The following is a 17,367-nucleotide window of genomic DNA, read 5'->3' on the forward strand; positions in this document are numbered from 1 at the left end:
ACCCACGTTAAGAAAAAATAACACATATTTTTTATGGTATTTTGTCTCAGCTTTATATAGTGGTAGAAATTGTCAAACATCTGACTCTACTTCTGGTTGAAGACAGTAGAGTTACTGGTAATTGCTTACATCCACTTCATTTAAAACCTGGTGGATAATCATCTTTTTGGCAATCATATCACATCTCCTTGTTTTTATACTGTATATATTATTGCAGGATGCAGATCCAGTTTCCGAGCCATCTGTTGTGTCTTGTGAAGAAGTCTGTGATGTTGATTGTCTAGTGTCTGACTGGTCAACATGGTCATCCTGCAGCAAAACATGTGGCCTAGGTAATTTATTCAATATAAATTAAAATTAATTTTCACTTAATAATATGACACAAATTTTGACACTACCCTAGAATTAGAATTTTGTTTCAAGGCAAAGAAATTTCATTTAAATATGTAGAAATATTGAAGTTTCTTGGAAATAGAATATATCCAAGACGATTTTATTTTATAATTGTAATTTTAGGAGTCAGTCAAAGGGAAAGAACCATTGTGGAACAGTTCAGCAGAAATGGAAGACCATGCCCAGATATTGTTAAGCAGAAGAAGCCATGTTTCCAACAAGGCTGCTACTCTTGGACTGTCTCAGTCTGGTCAAACTGTACATCCCAGGTAAGATTTGTATGGTACATTCCAGGTAAGATTTGTATGCGTTATCTGTACATCCCAGGTAAGATTTGAATGCGTTATCCTGCATCATCAATTCTCTATTTCAATTTTACCCTACATTTCTCTGTAATATACTGTACACTAGAATTATATGACGGTGACAATAGAGACCTTTTCCTAGTGAAAGAAATTTCTTGACATTGTACAAAATTTGTATTAAATGAAGACATGTTTACAGCCACTCAAGTTTTAAGATTCTACGAAATACAAGTTGATATATATCAATAAAAAAAAATGAAATAAAGATATTTCCTAAAAAATACTACTCAGCTTGCAAAAAAGGCTATATGCTAGTTATGGTTGTCGCTTTGCATCTGTTGCCCACCCATTCTTTGACTTTTTTATCATTTAGTCTAAATTTTATTGCTAATTTTTAGCAGTGTATCAGGAAAAGTAAATGGTAGAGACTGATTCTTCTTAAGCTAATCAATAAGAGAGGCTGCTGATATTAAATTTATTTTTCTATTTTCTAGCAGCTGAAAAATTTCATCAAGTTATAAGTTTTCGGTTTAAATCACCATTAATAAAATTCACAAAATTTGAGGTATAAATAAGAGGGTAGTTATGCCCTTTACCATCAATCGTCAAACGGCCATTTTTGGCTACTGTTAGCATCAAATTGATTTAAATTTTACTGTGAATCGTCAAAATATCCTTATACTGATTTGTCAGAGGTCTCAAATATATCATTACTGTTAATTTTGGAAAAAAATTAATGTGATTCGTCAAAATCATTCGATTTTTTATTGTCTAAACAAAAGTGCATATTTTATCGTCATGCATCAAAAATTACAGTTAACGTCATTTTGCAAGAATTTTTACCGTTATTTGTCATGAAGGTACACCCCCATTACCAACCTCATATTATTCATCAAGTCAATTTATTTTTATTGTGATGACAAGAGTTTTGTATTTGTTTTTTCTATTTTAGTTTGGAATATGTGGACATGGGATACAGAAGAGAAATATATCTTGTATGAGTGAAGATGGTATTGCCTTAGCCCCAACCAAGTGTTCACCAGACCTTCATATACTTATTATGCAGGTGAGTTATATCATCCATTCACTAAATTACTGGAATTATTAAGCTTTCCTGAAAACTATTTTCGGTACCAGTACTTTGTTTCAGAATAAAAAGCTTTTTAAAAGACTATAATAATTGGATAGAATATTGATAATGAAACTGAAAAAAAGAAAATAATAAATAGACACGTTCTTGTTTTTGAGATGTAAGATATTGTGGGAAATGATTCTCTCTACATACTTCATACATTTGATTCTCTCTATATACTTCATACATTTGATTCTCTCTATATACTTCATACATTTGATTCTCTCTATATACTTCATACATTTGATTCTCTCTATATACTTCATACATTTGACTCTTTATTTTTGAAGACTGAGAGACCATGTACAGTACCATGCCCGGGAGAATGTGTACTAACAGACTGGACTGAATGGAATAAGTGCTACTTGTCAAGAGAGGACTTTAGAACTGGTAAGAATTTTATTCTTTTCAATCTTTCTTGCACAGTTTAATAGTGTTTTGAAATATTTAAGGCTTTATGCTATTGATACTCTGAAGAAAGAAACTATTGTAAAAAGAGCTGCCTTGGATATTAAAGGAGAACGACCAGTTAGATTATGGATAAAAAGTGGATTAGTGAAAGATTAATCTTTCTTGAGTTGTAAGAACTGTTGTATATTTTTATGTCCTGCTGAAGCTGAGGAGCCATTAAGTTTTCCCCTTGTACGCCCAAAAATTGGTTTCCGTTCTTTAACTTAAGTTTGCCTCAACCAAATTTTATGAAACTTATACACAGTGCTTATTAATCACAAAATACAGATCAAGGTTGAATTTGGGGGCATCAATTTAATCGTTCTAGAGTAATGCCCCATTACAAATAAAAAAATGCTAAATTTTTAGTTTATGTTCTTTTACTTTAGTTTGCCTCAAACAAATGCAATGAAACTTGTACACAATCCTTATTACCGCATAATACAAATCAAATTTGAATTTTGGGGTTGCCACTAAATGTTTTAAAGTTATGCCCCTTTACAAATGGAAAAATAGCTTAATGTTTCCATTTTCTAAATTTAGTTTGCATCAACTAAATTTTATGAAACTTTTACACAATAGTTATTACCACAAACTCAAATGAGTACACATCTGGGTAGGGTCACTTTTACTGTCTTCAGTTATGTCCCTTTATATGATACGCAAGCAGGGGCATCATCTGTGTCTAATGGACACCATCTGTGTCTAATGGACACCATCTGTGTCTAATGGACACATTCCCTATTTATTTCATAAAAGATGTTAATTTTGATAAAATTATAATAGACTGTAAGAATTAACCATTTTATGTGAAATCTCTTTTCTCTCTCCATTTTATTTTGATATAGAATGAAAATGTATTTATGTTTCAAAAACATAATTGTCTGCTGTTGTGATTAAAACTATGTTATTTATTTGTGTTATCAGAGAGTTATAGGAGTCTAGGAGTTCAGAGTAGATCTAGAGCTGTGTTAGCATATCCTAAATTAAAGAATACACCTTGTCCAGACAAGTTGTGGGAAAAACGTCATTGTGTTGCTGAAGAAGGAATGTACTTTGAGTGGAGAACAACTCCATGGAGTGTCGACCAACAGAGAACTGTTTGGTGTTCAAGATCTGACGGACTTGTAGTCATAGGTATTTAATGTTTAATGCCTTGGACAAAATAATTGTAGGTTTCGCAGGTTCAGAGTCTTTGTATGTATCTAGTTTTATTTACTAGACGAGTATTTTTTCATAATGATTGTATAAAATAAACATATTTTTATTGGATTTTTATGTCAAAATCACTGAGGGCAAGTTAGAAATAAGTATTCTTATTGAAGTGGAATATCCATATAGATGAAATGACATGTTCTTTTATGAATTTTAGTAATACAAAATAGGAATCATATTTTGTGAAAGTACAGAATCATAAAATAAAATTTATTTAAAAAGAGTGTTTTGTAAATTTATGATTTTAGGTGGATGTGACATTGAGAACCGTCCCTCAACAAACTTGAGATGTGAACCAGTTTGTCCGGTACAAAGTCATTGTAACGATACAAATATCTGCATATGTCATGAAGGTTATGTAGCACAAACTAACTACAGAGGTAGTCTTCAGGCCTGTTTAGAAGCTAATGTTACTGTGGAAAAAGATGCTCAAGAAACAGGCCAAAGTAAGTTATACAGTTTAAAAATTATAAGGTATGGGAGTGTTTGTTATTCAATGAATACACATTATTCTTCAAACTAATTTAATTAATATAGATAAAGGAAGATGTGATATGAGTGCCAATGAGACAACTTTCCAATCAAGTCACAATTTATTAAAAGTAAACCATTATAGGTGAAGGTACAATCTTCAACACAGAGCCTTGATATGCTTATTTCAATTTTGACAATCATTTTAAAATAAAGTTAAGAACTCTCATTAAATATGTTATCTTCTGTCAGATGTAGAAATTATATTTGAATTTATCCCATTTCTATATACCAATATCATTCCATTCTGATCACTGGATTATCTTTTAATCTTTTATACTGGGAGTTGGACCTCATATCTGGTACACAGCAACCCAAAAACATATAGAGGTTGACAAAATTTCTTTAAAAAAAGATGGGTCACTTTACAATATGTCAAACTCCTAATTGTCATATGTCTTTAAAAAAGGAATTAATTAACAGAGACTGAGACGATCAGAGATCTGTCATCTACTCATAATTCTCCAAGTGACATTAAAGCACAAGAAACAATCACTGGATCCTGCCTTGGTACATTTACATAATAAATTGACATGATAAAACTCGGTATCTGAGATCAACCTGCATTCTCAGCCAACTGGTACATATGCAATTCATATACACTAATGTCAGGAGTTACATTTTTAAATTTTATTGAATTTATTTGTTGGTTTTTAGAAAAAGAAGCGACCAGCATATGGATGTATGCAGTGTTAGCTGCTGGAACTGTCTTTATTATATTTGTGGCTCTAGCTTTCTATAACATGAGGTAATTTAATTGGATTTTTCAGTGAAAGTTGTTGTTAAAAAAGATGTTCTCTTATATAAATGTTAGATGTTTAGATGTGTTATTTCTCTGTACTATAAATTGAAATGCAAGGCAAAAAGTTTATCTCTACTTGATACTCTTTGAGTAAAAAACTTTAAGTCATTGTATTAGTTTACAATCATCTGCCTGTCTGTATTACACTTTTGGCTCAAGATAAAAGATTTATTAAAAGTCAAACTACAGTTTTTGTATGAGGTTGAAATGTGATTGAATGGACCGACAGAAATATATGAATAGTCTGTACAAAATTTGGTCCATACATTGACCTTACATACGGTAATTACTAAAATAGTTATTTAATTAAACTACTGCAGACTTGTCATATGGCCATGCAATATTCAACTTTAGATCTGTATTGAAGGCTGTTTAATATCATTGTTCAGGCTGCAGTTTAACATTTCAACATTTGCTTTTACAACCTATAATGGGATAACATTGTATCTAATAATCAGACAGTGAGAGAAAGTTCAGGATATTTTGTATTTTGATAATATGACATTAAAATGGAATTAGAGTTAAGCCCCTTGCATTGTACAGAGAGATAACATTTAATGTTTATTATTTTGAATATTTATTTGTTTACTGTTGTAAGTCACAAAGCACTTTAGCCATATCATACAGTTTCATTTTCAGCTAGAAAATATTATGTTAAACAGATAAATGTTATTATAATGCACCCTTGTATGTCACACAAAGTTTGGAGGGGAGTATTGTGTTGTACCTGTCTGTGTGTCCTTGTATTTGCCAATCTTCCTTCTTTAAACTGAACAGGAACACAATTTGTCTTTTCAGAAATTTTTATCTATAAAAGTATTTTTTGGCTGAACTCTTTTTTTCTGGTATTGGAATGTGCAAATTGTCAGAATGAATTTTTGTTAGCTGATCAAGAGAAGAAAAATAATTTTACCTAATCAAATATTCAAACCACTAATTTGCATAGTATTAAAGTATCTGGATTTTAACTGTTATGGAAATTGTACAGAGGGTAGTCATTGATCTTGAAATTGTCCATGTTATACATGACTGCTTTTGCTTTTATATATGTAGCAAACTCTATCTGCTCAACTGTAATCTAAAATTTCCATGCTGGGGCAGTATTGATAACCTAATCAACACTGGATACATGAAGATGGCAAACTTAGTAACATAGTAATGGTCATTCCTTAAAAATCAATGGTGACAGCTTTGTACAGGGCAAACAATATAATACTGTTCACTCCTTAAAATTCAATGCTTAAAATCTTTGGAAGGGCATACTCTTATCTTGATTGAAACTAAAATGTTAAAATATTATTCGGTTCATATTGTAAATTTGTTGTAAACTGTAGTAAAGCAGGTATTTAAACTGAAAACATCTAAAAAATTGTTGAAGGGATAAAGAAATCTTCATAGAAGCAATATTGAAAGAAATTGAAAATTCATTGAAGGGAAATTTTTATGGATGACTTGAAATGTTCTAAGGAAAAAATACTTGCTTTACTTTTTTTTTATAATTTTAGTTAAATTTATTTTTCTCACGTTTTTATGTTTATCTTTTCTGCACAGCGAACACTTTCGTTCAGGCCCTCGTCCTCGAGAGGCTGAAGATGAGGAAGCTGCAGAGAAACTGAATACTGGGACTATAGAAAGTAGACGAGAAAATGGGATAGAGAGAGAACATTGTCCAAATGTAAACACCCATCTTTCTGCTCCCACACCAACCAATACTAATTACCTGTATGAAAATAGCACAACTAATGCGTTATGGGTGAGGGCATCTTCCAAAAGTGTTCGCAGTCGTGTAGTTAGAAAGTTTTATTCTATGTTGTATTTTTGTGGGTGTAGTAAGCATGTGCATGAAACGGATTGCAAGGAAACATATACTGCTTATGTAGATAACAATATAGATAATGGTTCATTCAAACGTGTCCCTGAAGTTGACTATAGTGATAAACCTACAATAAGCAATGGAAGTTCTGTTGATATTGAATTAATAGAACTACCAAAGAAATTTACAGGTAATGGGTCAGATTCTGCTATATCTGTTCAAAATAGTTCTAATGACAGTGGCAGAACAATTGAGTCTTATACTTCAGCTGTTCCTACGTCAAATAAACGTTTAAAAAATAAAAATTCCTTTGACAAACAAAGGTCATTTGATAGTTATACTATTGCTGAATGTGATGGTCACGAGACAGAAGATGGAAATAATATTATCCAATTTGTACAGTTAGAGCATGTACCTACAAGCTCAGAGATATACACGCCTAAATCTGCACTCTCCAATGATTCCAAAACCAACTTTTTTAGTTTTGGAGGAGAACCAGATATTAACGACACAGAGGACGACTGTCAACAATGTCTATTCCTAGACAGTGGAAGTGGGCTCTTCTCTGTACACCATACTGACTCAGATCAAGACAGCAGACGACCATCTGCTCATAAAAGTGAATCTGATCTCAGTTTGTTTAGTGAAATGAACAACTTGTCAAAGTTGCTTTTTTCTAAGCAGTATAATTCAGAAGACTCAGATTCGAAAGACTATAATGATGAAGTTATACAGGAAGAAAAGCCTTTACTGAGCAAAAAACCTAAACTTCAAAGACAAACTAAAATAAGTGACAGTGATGAAAGTCAAAATAAACAAAGGTTGTTGGGTAACCTTGATGAAACTGATGAAGGTAGTATATCAAAAATTAATTTGAATGACTTGGATATAAATGAGAATGAATCTGAAGCAAGAAATAAAAAAGGAAATAGATCAAAAAGTGAAGGTCAAAGTGATAACTTTGGAAGAAATGACGTAAGTGCATTATCTCTTGAAGGACGAACTGATTCATATGATACCTTTAAAGATTTGATAAGTCATAAATGCATCAATGGGCGTAAGAAGAATAAATTGTCTAAGAATACAACCGTGTAGAATATTTAGTTGTATGCAGATACTTGAATTGTAAAATAAGTTATATACTATCATCTTCATAGTATGTTGACTCATTGATTTTTATAAATTCATTCATTAAACTCATTTTCAATTTTATAAAAATTCGCTCATCAAACTTTGATTTTACATGAGCATTTCATTGTTTGTTAATGGAATTTTCATGAATTGTATTCTTTTAAAATCATGAAATTTCAAGCAAATGTAAAGAAATGATAATGGTTATTATTTTCATTGAACACTACATTTTGAACAAGTGTTGTCATTTCTTAAACCAAATGCTTTATTAGGTTGAACCTTAACAGCATGTATTTTACAAAATACTAATGTTCTAGAAAAAATAAACAGCATTAGAAAGGAGTATGTAATATAAGTATTAGATAATTATATATTTTTTAGATACATAGATTTGATAGGTTAATGTTTGCATGTTGGTAGATGTTTGCATGAAATGTTTCACTATATATATTTATGTTTTAATTTGAAAGCCAGTCTTTTATTTTCATGTTGCAAAAACAAGTTATCAAAGTTTTTTAAAAGTGCAAGATGAAGTTCTTATGTTTTATAGATGGTGAGTTATTTACTTATCAAATATTATATCCGTGTTCATCTGATTTTGAGTTGTACAAATGTACTGTGATTGACTATCAAAATTGACTATTTGATTTAAATGCCCAGAGTTTTTTGTCTGTGTTGAAATTGTGTCGGACTACTAGGAATCAGTTCATATACTCAAACAACAAACAAAACTGGGTTATTGCACTTTTATATTTTGATTACTTGAACTGGCACATTATTTATCACTTATGTTTTGTTTATGAATGCAATCAGTTATTGATTACATTTAGTTTTTTTTGTTTATATTTACATCGTATTTGTAATTACCATATACTATATGCATTGAAATAAGCATTATATGTTTGTTGAGTATTTCATGTGGTAGAATAAATTAACATGCATTTTGTGGTACAGATATTTTTTTTATTAGTCTTTTTTCCATAGTGTTTACAGACAAGACAGATGTTTTTCAGTGTATTTTTCCCATTTTCAATGAAATCTGATCAAAATTTGTTATAGTAGGCTTACATTTAAGTTGGAAATGTATTTCAGTAAATCTTGGCAACCTGAATGGGGCACCATTTTTTTGGTGACAATTGTATCTTCACAATTCTTGTTTATACAGTAATAGTGTTCACCACATTAATAACCTTGGGACCCTTTACAAAAGCAATTTTATGGTGATAGGGTGGAAAATATATTCCTTTGGAAATTCATTTTCATCATTATCTGTTGACCACTTGACAAATCGTAGCCAAACAGCATATTGTCTTTAATCAAATCTCATTTTGTTATGAAGAGATGAAAGACATGCTGCATAGTTTAAGATTCTGAAGTGCCAATTTTCAAATATATTCACTCTGAAACTTCAAACTTTTTATTTACTTGTCTACAAAACTTATTTCTATGGTGCTGGTGCTCTCTATCAATTTAAATAAAAGCTACTTGAAATTAACTATTTTTTCCCTACAATTGGATAAGTGATACCAATGTCGTATTCAAATTGGGTCATCTAACTTAGTAATTCTCATTATATCGAAGGCATTTATCGCACCAGTTCTAAATGTAAACACACACGAATGATAGCATTCTAGTTTTTAATTTGAAGTCAGGTTGCAGAACCAAGTAACTTCAATTCATATATTAATGGACCAATTTTCTTAGAAATTGTGAATTATTATGACAAGTAAGTGACAAAAAGGTAATATAACATTTTAATCTAAAATTAACCAACTTGGATCACTGCTATAGTGGTCTGTGTTGGTTTGGGAGAACAGTTAAAGTTGTCAGCATTTAAAATTTGCCCATCGTAACTACAGTATGTGGAATAACACCAGTTCCCTGACTGACCATGACTAATCTCTTGTCCAGGACTATAATGATGTCCATTGAAGAAGCAATAACCAATAGGTCCACCAAGAGTTGTTGTAGTTGTTGTTGGCCTAGGATAGTCTGGCTCATGCAGAGTTGATACTGTTCCAGTACCAGGGTTGCAAACCAATGCATATTTGCAACCGTCCACTGTAACACCACTCTTTATTGTTGCTCCTTCAAGATATGTTGTTCCTTTGTATTGGCATTTTATAGCTGGCCTGGGTGTTGGAAGTTCTCTATTGATCAGTGGAATCCCTAAAACATTAATGTTATTGAAATTTAAGTTACAGCATTTATATTCATGAACCCAACTTTTTTTTCACAGAACAGCATTGGAAACTTAAAATGAAAAAAAAATCAACTTATTATATGCTTAGCAATTTGTAATTGTTGTATGTGATCTTTAGAATTCTTGTTTTGTCTTATACACTGCTACTTTTGCATTGGTACTTTTTCTTTACTAAACATATGAAGTACTGGACATTTACTTTTAATATTTAGTACTATTTCTTTACTTTAAAACTATTGTAATATTAAGATACCTTTATTTAACAGTACTTTATTTTTACTAAAAATTTTAGTACAAAAATAATACCAACAGAAATCAAAATATTATCCATGTTTAAAAATCATAGCTTTAAGAGATTTGAAATAGACAAACTTTCAAAATGCTGAAAAGGCAACAGTGTTACCACAAATCTAGTACTTAAATTCCAAGTACAAATAAAGTACTGTAAAATACAGGTACCTAATTATTACAATTATTTTATAGGAACAAAATAGTACTGAATATTAAAATGAGATGTCCAGTACTACAGATTTTTAGTACAGACATAGTACCAAAGCAAAAGTATAGCTGTGCACATGTTCTTGATTCATATATACACATATAGTTCTAGAGCTCTGGACACAGTACAGGCAGAGTTGTATCGATATCCCAATTGACCTTAGATGGATTTGGCTATTATATAAGATCTGTTTTGATTATATAACTCTTCAACTGTTAAGATTCTTATAAAACCTTGGGCTTTGAAATATTTGGTTTTGAACATTCCTGATGAAGGTAAATCAAGAAAAGCAAATCGGACGCATGGTATATATAACGGTTTGATTTCAAAATTTTATACCCAACTTTTTAAGGCATGTTTCCTTCCAATATGATTGCAGTGAAAATAAACAGTAGAAAAAAAATATATAAATTCTAAAATTATTGATGTTCTGTAAAAACAAAATGGACATTACAGATTTTTTTTAGTTAAGATTACCGGTGCATCCATACATCTCCTTTGAATGTGGAAGCCATCTGCATTTTAAAACAGACGTTTATGGAACACTTACAGCCTTAAGCCTTGATAATGAAGTCGGAGATCGCATAAAATTATTGTAGAAATATCCTTTATACAGTTCAGTTTTGAGGAAAATTGAAAATAATAACCGAAGACCAATTTTTCTACCAATTCAAGCTTGTAATTCCTTTTTATTTGAGAAAAAAGGAAATATTTTGTGTCACCTGTGATTTATAAACCCATTTATTGTTGTCCTTCTTTTTATGGCTGTTTTATATTTTACGTTTGAACTTCACATTTAGATACATTAATTGCCGAAATGCGCATCTGATGCAGAACAATCCGTTATCTTGGAACACTTTATCTGACAAATGTCAAAATGGATGTTCCTGTGTTAATATTATTGCAATGTACTTCTGCATGTAGCATCACAAATACATATTAGATAGTCCAAAGCATGATATTAACTCCATTGAATTTTGTTTTGTTTAAATGAAACAATGTCTATACAATAGAATTACATTTTACATTTTACCACAGCTGCTCCCCCAGACGATAGCAGGAAATAACGAACAAATACATGTTTTACTTTTAATTAAAAGTATTTTTATTTTCAATGAATACTTTTACTTACCGTTTGTTTCTATTAACAATATCAAAAGACTAATGGAGGCTTTGAAAAAAGTGAATCCTAAACAATTTGAAGCCATGCTTTAAGACGCCGAACTTATTTACCTTGATAAGTTATGACGCAAAACTAGTGATAAGAATGGAGATAAATCATAGATCAAATGTCGTCAATGATTTTGGATTTTCATAAAAAATATTTTCGATGTTACCTTTTCTTGACAATACTGGTTTTGTTTTTATACGTGCTCCCTGTGAATATTGTTGTACTGAGTCTGCCGTTAAATTTCCAATGCTTAACTTAAGACCTCGGTTTTATCAGTCATACAAAGGACTTTTATACACAACCATTGGTACATACTTAAATCCGAGCAAATATTATTTTACATTTCTATGACCATTGCCATAATACAATTGGGTTTGTAAAAGTATAGTATCACGATTATCGAGCAAATTTTCAATGCAAAATAGATATTGAAAACAGCTCGTGTAGATGTATTAAATTGATAACTTTTGGGACAGTGTAAACTCAAGTACAGCTTTAAGTTGTTGACCCTAATTATAACTGCACAACTGACCGAAACAACAACGTCATCACAGTTGGTGTGTAGCGATAATTAAAATCACAAATATACCGAACTCCAAGGAAAATTCAAAACGGGAAGTCTCTAATCAAATTAATTGCCAAATCAGAAGCTCAAACATCAAACAAATGAATTAAAATTGTCATACTTCTGACTTGTCAGTTTTCGTGACCCTTAATATGTCATTTGCTGCAGATTAAACAAACTTGGGTGAAATAGCTTTCCCGAAACACATGACAATATAGGAATTGTTATGTAGAATACCATAAAAAAGCAAATTGGAAAATAAGGCTTCCAAAAAGGTATGCACATGCCTATGATTCCCTGCTAATTATGTATCAGACGTTAGCTTTACATGTATGTGAAATGTGAATAGAAATATGGTTTTAAACATTGTCAAGTCGCTTCAATGAAGAGAACACATTTGCTTTCGCGACAATCATTTGAATATCTTAATTAAGTATGTTACAAAATATGTCACAGTGTAAGTGGTCATATCCGAAGATTTTCAGTATTTAATTCCGACTTTCACAGATTTTGTTTTAAAAGGGTTATTTTAACTAAAATTGAAAAAAACATCGAAGCTCTAAGATATGAATCTATATGGGGAAAAATAATCGCAGATAGCAAAGAAAACATTTAGTTAAACTAGTGGTATCGCAAAATATTGATTAGGGACTTCTTGAAAATGATGAGTACCCCAAATAACGTTGTATTTTAAAACTGATAAAGAATAACAGCTGATTCAGTCGTTGGTAGGTATTTTACTTGAATCAACGTGTTGTCATGTGCCATGTGAAACAACACATCTCATAAAAAATGAGTAAGTTAAAAACGCATTCTAAACATCGATCGTCGCTTGTTACAAGTGATGTAAATAAACTGCACCAGTTTTATTTTCTCTCAAATGTTCAGATATGTCATCGAATTTTAATGATTCTGATTAAATTTTAATTATTGTGTATAAAAACCAAACTTAATTGTGCCTCATAGTCAGTAATGCTAAGCTTTACATTGGTACAGCTATTTATCTCGAAAACAACTAAACATTATTCCTACAAACTTCAAATGAAACACCTTCATCCTTTTTATTGACGTTCAGTTTTTTATAAGACACGTGAAAGACACCAAAGGACTATTCAAACTCACAAGTCCAAATCAAATGGATAACGTCGTTGCAAAACACAAAAAACACGACGAAAAGACAAGAACAGTACACACCACAACATAAAACCGAAGCCTTTATGGTGTCTATTGGATATTTTAAGGCAGACTTAGTACACCATATAAGAATGAGAAACACAACTCCAACCACAACCGGGAGTGGTTTCAACTGCTATTTTAAAGACAAAAAATTGAATCAGTCCATGCAAAATCTGTGATGAAGGTAGTATTGGATTTGACACCAATGACACAACAACCAAACGATACAGCGAGAGTCATAATTCAGTCTTCCAAATTAGACGGGTCTTTCCAATATGGAAAACTATAACATGTCCCTATTCTGAATAGTTATGAATATATTTAACGGATACTCCCCAATTTCTGTACTATTTTGAGAGCCCTAGAGTTTTGTACAAATGAATTTGTTATAATTTTTAAGACATTCTTTATTTCAGTCGGAACTTACGGAAGGAGAGAGCTAAGTCGAAAAGAATGGTAGTAAAACGGTCAGGATCACTTGATTCTTTAGGGGATAATAGATCAAGTAAGGACCAAAATGGCCATGTTTCCGGTGACAAACTCGTGACAACTACATACATTGATTCGGATTTTGAAAAGGGTTCAATGTTCACTGGGAAACAAAGTGTAATATAATACACAAGCAAACATTATAATATGATATAATCTCAAGTGAAGTGAAAAAGTATGAAAATACTATAGCTTTTCAACTTAACATCAATAATTTTACTGCGGGGCAGCATGATAGTCTTGTTGGAGTCTTCAAAATGATTTACTGTAATTTGATGTAATTTTGTGATCTGATTTATAACATATGAAAAATGTACTTTTACATGTGATTTCGTATAAGTTTTAAGAAAAAACGAATACATCTGAACATATTCAAGCGTTCATGTTTGTCGTAATTAATGAGTCACCAGCGTGCATTTACGCTGAAAAGAGTGAAGAATTATAATAATATTAGCCTTGGATCTTGTCTCACACTCGACATACTTGTGATCCGAGGCATCTCCCTCGATTATGTCATCAACAGGAAGTGTTATCATACATTTATCTATTTAGATCGAAACATTTCTATTTGTTTCATTTAGTATATTTTTATTTTCATTGAATAATTGAAAACGTTATACGGTTATTTCGAATTTAAATACAATGTATATTTCTTTATTAGAATATTTGATTGTAACTTATTTCCCCATTTGTAAAAAAAATGCATTTAACCACAAAACTCATCTTTACAATAAGATGTGAATATCTGTAAAAGGTGATCACTTATTATGATTCAAATCATGCATTAATTATATTGCTCTTTTATTCATAAGGTTTGTTCATTGACTGTTTACACATGTTTTGGAACTGTTCGTATATACAAGTAAACCTTCGAAGACAAAGTTGCTTTAAACAAATATGTCTCGGTATACGTGAGTTCACGTTTATCTTAACAGTCTAATGTACCATTAGAAGTTGTATTTCTATGTCGAATATAAACTAAAATAAAATGCATAAGCTGTTTTACTCAAAAGGTTAAACGTGTAAACTTTGGAAATGTTTTCAGACAAAATATTTGATATTGAAATACTCTCTCTTTCAAATACAGTCAGCTTTAATCGTTTAGAAGGACATACATAGAAAAGGTAAAACAAATTCTATGTACATTTGGTGTACAATAACATATAGGGTTCGACCTTGTGTGTTGTTGTCGACATTAATACGTTGTAATTTTTTCGAAGGTGAGAAAAAAGAACGATTTGTTTTTAGATTTATGTTAAGCATTTTATAGAATGATGAATTGGAGACTCCTATACTTGTTGAATGCTAACATATTGTCTTCTTGCAATCGATGTATCGCCATCATGTGATTTCTTAATTGGAGTATTGGGGTTACGGCATTTCTTTTTTCTTGCTACTTTTAGTTGGGTTTTTTGGGTGATTCTAAAGACAATATCACAATAGAGATCTGTAGGTTTTCCACATTTAAGTTACATAATACTTTAAAATTAAAAAGGTTTTACTTTTACGTAGATCAATTTATCAAGTTCTACTCATATTGGACTATTGACTTCCCGTGAGCTTTAATTAACATTTAAAAATATATATATATATATTTCTTCTACAATTTGTAACGAAAAAATATATAAAAACACCAAACCAATAAACAACCTATATAATAATTGTTTTGTTTTAAATGGGAACGCATGAAAAGAAAAAGCATCTGAACATCCCTCTTTCATTGATTTGTTTCTCACATGCTCCATATTTTTGCCACAATCTGCTTTAATTGTTTATCAAGGTCGTGGTTTGATGAACTACGACCAGAAAAACCCGAAAGTAAATAAGTATCTGAAGTTCTCCTCCAATAATCACAAAATGGAATTTATTTCGGTGGTTATACTTTATTGATTCGAAATAAATGTGAAGTAAAGTGCATAGATGACTCAATTTAGTATAATGCATGTATTGTTTAATAATTTCCTAAACATTATATAAACCAGAAACCCGAGTCAAATGACTAAAGCGCACATATATATTTTTAATACTATACACTTAAATTTTTAACTGACCTCTGTGAAACGTTTACTAGACTTTACATGGAATATTGTTTGTTGAGGTTTATTTTATATATACTAAACCATGTAACCATGAATATTTGACTTTGAACTAGAACATTTGTTTATCATCTTGTACGGTGCAGAATATGAGCATGTATTACTATTATATTGGGCATAAAAAGCAACACATTTACACGAAGCTTTAATTATATGTGAGTGCATTCATTTCAAAGGTTAATAAAGTTAAAATTTATTATATATCAGAATATAAAGTATGAATTTAATATATCAATGTATAAATGTTTTTTCCCTTTCCAATTTCGGCGTAAAACAGCTAATTTGTTAAATCTTTTAAACTTGGTATGTTGTTTATTTGAATTTTCAAGATAATTTCAAGAGTATAAACTTAATGGCTTAATACGAAGGATAAATTATTCCCGGTCTTTGGAAGATCATAATACTTTTGTTGAGTATAGGGATGCCTCAAACAAATTTCTACTTTTAAACATGGAAATTAAAGCGAAGCGAATGGAAAATGTAGTTTATTAAATGATAAGCATCTTTTGGAATCATAATCATAAATATGAAAAATATATAACATAAGTTCTCTTTTTCCCCCCACGTATTTATCCTCAATTGTATATGTATTTTCCCCTGTTTTAGCTGAATAATAGATACGCACAAATCCGATAAAAATCTTGTTGCTACATGTATTGTAAAAAAAATAATACTAGCCAAGTTCGCACAAATGTAATGCGCTTGTCTTTTAAAGATTGCCTTCTCTGAAAAATACTGTATTTGAAATGGTAATGTGTGATTTTATATGTTATCAGTAATGGCATTTATTGTTTGTACAAATTTAAAATGGATGAATATATTTTTCATTTTTATTTATTGTTCATAGTTATCATGCAATGTACATTATCATCAAATCATTCTCAAAATAATTCATTGTTTTGTTATAAAAAAATTATTATCAATAGTTTCAATTTGTACTTTTGACTTATTATAGAGATGATTGAAGATATTTCAGGAAAAATGTAAAATCACAAAAATACTGAACAAAGAAAATCCAAAAACGGAAAGTCCCTAATAAAATGGCAAAATGAAAAGCTCAAACACATCAAACGAATGGATAAATAACAACTGTCATATTCCTGACTTGGTACAGGCATTTTCTAAATAGTGGATCAAATCTGTTTTTATAGCTAGCTATAAATTATTTAATTGTGTAGAATTCATGTTACAGCAAAATGATTACAGACTTACTTTATCTCCCACTCGACGTAATGGTCGTCATACTTGTCACATTGTGGTAGTTTGTCTTTTCAGTCTCTAGCCATGTTAAAATTACGAATGAAAGTTTATTCGAATATGCTTCGGCGTCTCTCCCCATTTAGGATGTGAGCAAACTTTTTTCTCTATTGTTCTATCGCATATCAGTTCTTTTTCT

At 30.8% G+C, this 17,367-nt stretch overlaps 2 protein-coding genes across 24 annotated transcripts in view; one reads left to right on the top strand and one right to left on the bottom strand.

Annotated features, from left to right (window-relative positions):
- LOC134707504 (thrombospondin type-1 domain-containing protein 7B-like) overlaps positions 1-16,894 on the top strand; it is a 163,356-nt gene extending 146,462 nt beyond the window's left edge. For 20 of the 23 annotated variants that reach the window (XM_063567288.1, XM_063567300.1, XM_063567290.1 and 17 more), the window contains 8 exons: positions 218-332; positions 517-662; positions 1,651-1,764; positions 2,121-2,220; positions 3,208-3,417; positions 3,744-3,941; positions 4,684-4,774; positions 6,380-8,727. In XM_063567288.1, coding sequence (XP_063423358.1) covers positions 218-332; positions 517-662; positions 1,651-1,764; positions 2,121-2,220; positions 3,208-3,417; positions 3,744-3,941; positions 4,684-4,774; positions 6,380-7,736 — 2,331 coding nt within the window. In that variant the 3' untranslated portion in view covers positions 7,737-8,727. Of the gene's footprint in view, positions 1-217; positions 333-516; positions 663-1,650; positions 1,765-2,120; positions 2,221-3,207; positions 3,418-3,743; positions 3,942-4,683; positions 4,775-6,379; positions 8,728-13,802 lie in introns of those variants that run through there. The other 3 variants (XM_063567304.1, XM_063567307.1, XM_063567306.1) reach the window with 3 other exon arrangements.
- Positions 9,514-11,741, bottom strand: LOC134707506 (uncharacterized). The gene is made up of 2 exons (XM_063567308.1): positions 11,607-11,741; positions 9,514-9,941 (listed from the first exon to the last, which is right to left on the bottom strand). The coding sequence occupies exons 1-2, from the start codon at positions 11,680-11,682 to the stop codon at positions 9,538-9,540; spliced, it is 480 nt and encodes a 159-aa protein (XP_063423378.1). The 5' UTR covers positions 11,683-11,741; the 3' UTR covers positions 9,514-9,537.
- Positions 16,895-17,367: the final 473 nt, after the last annotated feature.

The sequence above is a fragment of the Mytilus trossulus genome, chromosome 2 (genome assembly GCF_036588685.1).
Source record: "Mytilus trossulus isolate FHL-02 chromosome 2, PNRI_Mtr1.1.1.hap1, whole genome shotgun sequence".
In the NCBI taxonomy this organism is placed as follows: domain Eukaryota; kingdom Metazoa; phylum Mollusca; class Bivalvia; order Mytilida; family Mytilidae; genus Mytilus; species Mytilus trossulus.